The sequence below is a fragment of the Myiozetetes cayanensis genome, unplaced genomic scaffold (assembly GCF_022539395.1).
Source record: "Myiozetetes cayanensis isolate MyiCay16 unplaced genomic scaffold, myiCay2020 scf12, whole genome shotgun sequence".
NCBI lineage: Eukaryota > Metazoa > Chordata > Aves > Passeriformes > Tyrannidae > Myiozetetes > Myiozetetes cayanensis.
In genome coordinates, this window is record NW_026086826.1 from 10,414,658 (window position 1) to 10,419,137 (window position 4,480).

General features: G+C 55.1%; 1 protein-coding gene across 1 annotated transcript; it reads right to left on the reverse strand.

Annotated features, from left to right (window-relative positions):
• Positions 1 to 906: 906 nt before the first annotated feature.
• On the reverse strand, positions 907 to 2,908 carry JUN (Jun proto-oncogene, AP-1 transcription factor subunit). The gene has a single exon (XM_050306567.1). It carries the CDS (start codon positions 2,535 to 2,537, stop codon positions 1,593 to 1,595), a length of 945 nt encoding a protein of 314 aa, XP_050162524.1. The 5' UTR covers positions 2,538 to 2,908; the 3' UTR covers positions 907 to 1,592.
• Positions 2,909 to 4,480: the final 1,572 nt, after the last annotated feature.

Consider the following 4,480-nt stretch of genomic DNA (forward strand, 5'->3'; position numbering starts at 1 on the left):
GCTTCGAACAGCAAGCAGGAAAACATCTGGTCTCCTTTAAATACGTTTATGAAATGAAATGAATTGGGTACCATGTTGACAATCCTGGTATAAAACTCTTCCACACCTTCCCCCTCCCAAGTAAAGTAGCAGGTTTCTAAGATATGTCTGTATTTTGTCATTGTACTAAAAACCAAGATTACATTATCAAAAGTACCTGGGAAGTGCCACAGAAGTTGCTGTTTTCAGCAAGTTGCTGGAAACAAGCAACAGGCATTGCTCTTTTTCAACAAGTTGCTCTTTTTATTTCCCACTAAGTTCAGTTTTCCCAGCTTTTCTATTGCCAAAAAGTTTAGAGCCCTAAGTAACACCCAAAAGGGAAAGGATTTAGAGACAGGGGCAGGGTTATAAAATTATTTTACTGCTACCAGCATTGTCATAAATTTTAACAAACAAGGATCACCTCCTGCCTGGGAAAAAACACAGGAATAAAGGTGAATATTTTTATTTTGAAGCCTACAGCATTTTTTTGAAATACAGCCACTTGCCTTATCTTTTTGAGAACATTAATTTAATAAAAAGCATGTCAGATCAAGTAGCCAGTTGCTCCAGTTATGGAACAGTTTCATTCCCTGGCTTTCTACCCCTCTCCAACCCTGCCTGCAGTCAGTCAGCTGTCTGAACTGGGCCTGGGAATGTGGCAGCCTAGGCAGTCAGGCTACAATTGGGAAATACAACTCCAGGACAACCCCAAAAGTTGTATTGGTTTAGTGACCAGGATCTGGCTTGTCCCCATCTCCTCTCACTTTCTCCAGGACATGCCTGGAGTTACACAGCAAGTTCAGCACAATCCCTACCCTTCAGAGCCCAGCGCAAAGGGCATTTTCCCAACTCAGCCACTAGCAAAAAAAAAGTGTGAGGGGGAAATACATTTTAATTATTTTATTTTTCTTAAATATAATAGAACCTTCTAGAATTTTTTCCAGAAACAGAAACATTAAAAAATTATACTTTATTACAAATGGTAAACTCAGAGTGCTAAAAAAAAGCCTCTTATTTACAAACAATACTGGGCAGTGCCCAAATAAACAACATAAAAATAACTTACAAAGTCATGAAGTAGTTTATTGACATTAATCAACTTTCATAAAATAAAATAAAAAAAGATATGTACATACACAATTTACTTGAAGGCAGGCAGAATAGTTTTTTTTGTTTGTTTGTTTATCAGCCTCCCACAAACCTCCCTCCCACTTTTTTGTTTGTTTTTTTTTTTTCTTAAGGAATACTACATAAAGCAATCTACAGTTTCTATTGCAGTTTAACCTTTAATACTGAATGATCATCGAATGTTAGGTCCATGCAGGTCTTGGTCAATGTTAAACGAAGATCTGACATCTCATCCGAGCAGGAACAGCCCTTCCCGGCGCGGCGCCGGCCGCTCCACTCCCGGCTCCGGCCGAAGGCTTTGCCAGTCTTTCCACACATGCGCCTTCAGAGCACAGGCAGGACTCAGCCTTCCAGCCTTTGCCACCAGCTTTACGCCTCTGCCGCTTTGGATTTCGCCCGTTTTAGTTGTACCACAACATCACAGTTCCCGCTGAAGAGTCTCTTCAAAACGTCTGCAACTGCTGTGTGAGCATGAGCTGGCACCCGCTGTTGACGTGGTTCATGACCTTCTGCTTAAGCTGTGCAACCTGTTCTCTGAGCATATTGGCAGTGGATGCCAGCTCTGAGTTCTGGGCTTTCAAAGTTTTCACTTTTTCCTCCAACCGGGCAATCCTTTCCAACTTCCTTTTCCGGCATTTGGACGCCGCGATTCTGTTCCTCATGCGTTTTCTCTCGGCTTTGATTCTCTCCTGTGACTCCATGTCAATGGGGGACAGGGGAGGGGTTTCCCCGGGCATTTCAGGTACAGTCTGCGGCTCCTCTTTCAGCGCCTGGAGCCGGGGATGCTGCACGGGCATCTGTGGGTTTATGTGGTGCTGAGGCGCGTAGCCCATGCTGTTCGTGTTGTAGCTGGGCGCGGAGTTGAGCGCGTTGGGGTTGAAGTTGCTGAGGTTGGCGTACACGGGGGGCTCGCTGTGCAGGCTGGTGTTGAAGCTGGTGCTGCCGGCCATGGAGGACACAGGTGCCATCCCGCTGGTGACGGGCTGCGCGGCCGAGGTGACGCTGGGCAGCGTGTTCTGGTTGTGCAGCTCGGCCAGGGCCCGCACGAAGCCCTCGGCGAACCCCTCCTGCTCGTCCGTGACATTCTTGGGGCACAGGAACTGCGTCGGGGTCGGCGTGGTGGTGATCAGCCCGTTGCTGGACTGGATGATGAGCCGCTCCAGCTCGGGCGAGGCTAGTTTGAGGAGCCCCACGTCCGGCGAGGTGAGGATGTCGGCGTTCTTGTTCCTCAGGTGCGGCTTCAGGTTGCTGGAGGGGTCGGACAGGTTCAGCGTCATGTTCTGCTTCAGCACCTTGGCGTTATTGTATCCGTACCCGCCGCTCTCCGGCGGCGCGAAGCCGGCGCTCAGCGCATCCTCGTAGAAAGTAGGCTCCATCTTTGCACTCATAGAACACAGTCCGGGGAGGGGAAGTTGCCCGGCCGCCGCTCAGCTCCCCGCCGGCACCCCGACCCTCCCGGGGAAGGGGAACGCGGAGCCGGGGAAGGAGAAACGCGGAGCCTTACTGGGGTGGCTGCTGCTGCTGCCGCCGCGCTGGGAGCCCGCCCGGCCTGGCGGGGCGCCTTGCCGCTCTCCTCTTACTCCTTGTGCCGGCGCTGCCGGGACGCCGCTCCGCCGCCACAAGTACTTTCCGTGGCCGGCTCCGCGCAGCTGCCGTCCCCGCTCCCCGTCCCGGCGCTCTCTCTCCCGTTCCCGCCCGCTCTGCGCCCGCTCTGCGCCCGCTCCCGCCGTGCAGCCCTTCACTTATCAGCGGCCGCGGGCCCGCTAAAAATAGCGCATGATGTCACCCCGCGCGCTCCCCATTGGCTGCCGCCGCCCCGGCCCCGGGGGGGGCGTGGCCCGGCGCGGCGCGCGGGCCCCGCGCGGGTCGCCATGGCCACCCCCCCCGCTCAGAAGCTTCTTGAGCGCGCGCGGGGCACTGTGGGATGACGTAATGCCGGGGGGGCGCGCGCGGGGCACTGTGGGCTGACGTCGTTGTTTTTGAACTCTCTGGTTACCGCGTCCCGCGCGCGGGGCCGGCCCGGTGGGGTCCCCTCAGCGGGGGACACACGCACATACAGCCCCTCCAACCCCCCCATCCCCGCCCACCGCCGCCAGTCCCGCTGTGCCTGCGCCCGCGCTTGTTGCTTTGTGTCGGGGGTTATTTGTGGTTTTGTTTGTTTGGCGGCTGGCGCTCCCCCCGCGTTTCCGGTGGTGCTGTGTCTCCCCTTCTCCTGCCGCCCCCCCCCCGCGGTGTTGGTTCATCCCTTCAGGCGGCGCTCCCGGGGAGCCCCACGTGGTTTCCCCGTCCCGCCGCCCTCGCGGCTTCCAGGCAGCGCCGGGGGCGGCACCGGGGGCACCCCCGCTCCCCTGCCCGCCCTGACCCCTCCCGGCACCTGCCGAGTCCCCCCGCGCCCGCCCGCAAGGCCCGAGCCGCGGGGTTCGGCGTTGGCGGACAGCCCCGCGCCTCCGCCACCGGCACGGCTCTGCCTTTACGGAGAGCCGCGACGTCAGTTCCCGGCCTCGGGAATAACCGGGATAACACAGGGGGGTAATAAAACCCCTCAGGAGAAAGCAGGGTTGCGAATGGGTTTCTCTGAACTCGTCCTCTGAGGGGTGGGGACAGCGACGGCCTAATTTTAGAGAGAGCCCCGGTACTGGTGTGGAAGCACAGGTTAGTCGGGAGGGAGAATAAGGGCTGGAGCTGAAGGATCGTGGTGGAGGAGGAGAAAAGTGTGCTGGCATGTTCCCCTCGGAGCAACAGATGGGAGATGTCTGGTCCGCTGGAGCCGCTCCGAGCGAGCGGCGTTACAGGGCACGGCTCTGATGAAAGGGATGCGTTTGTCTTACCTTGTCCCGCACACACCCTTCGCTCCGGGAGGTGTGGATTTGGGAATGCTGACGGGCAGCTACCTCTGGAGTAAAGTGCAGCAGGTATTTGAGGGCAGGCGGTGACAATGCGGGGTAGCACGGGGACGGACGGAAGGGCTGTGCTGGTGTGTTTGGTTGTCGACCCTGCAACAAGTGCTCTTTACGCTTCCAGCACAAAGTTCTTACCTGCTATTGTCCAGCTTCTTGTGTCAGTGAAGAACTTGGTCTGTCAGCTTCAATCCCTTTTCACGATATGAGAAGCTGACAAACTTATGTCCAGGTTTGAAAACACACTTTCAAATTCTCCCGTGCTATATTTTTCCTGGATATAATGACATAATTACCAGTTACAGTATAGGAAGGAGCGGTGAAACAAACAGAAACACAAATGGCTGTGAAAGAAAAGTGAAGGTCCAGCTCCTCTCTTTGAAGTTTGTGACATTTCTTCCTCTCAGTTTTCCCTTTTGTTTCCACCTGACTTC

Coding starts and splice junctions, on each gene's coding strand:
- JUN (XM_050306567.1), bottom strand. CDS start 2,537: ATGAGTGCAAAGATGGAGCCTACTTTCTACGAGGATGCGCTGAGCGCC.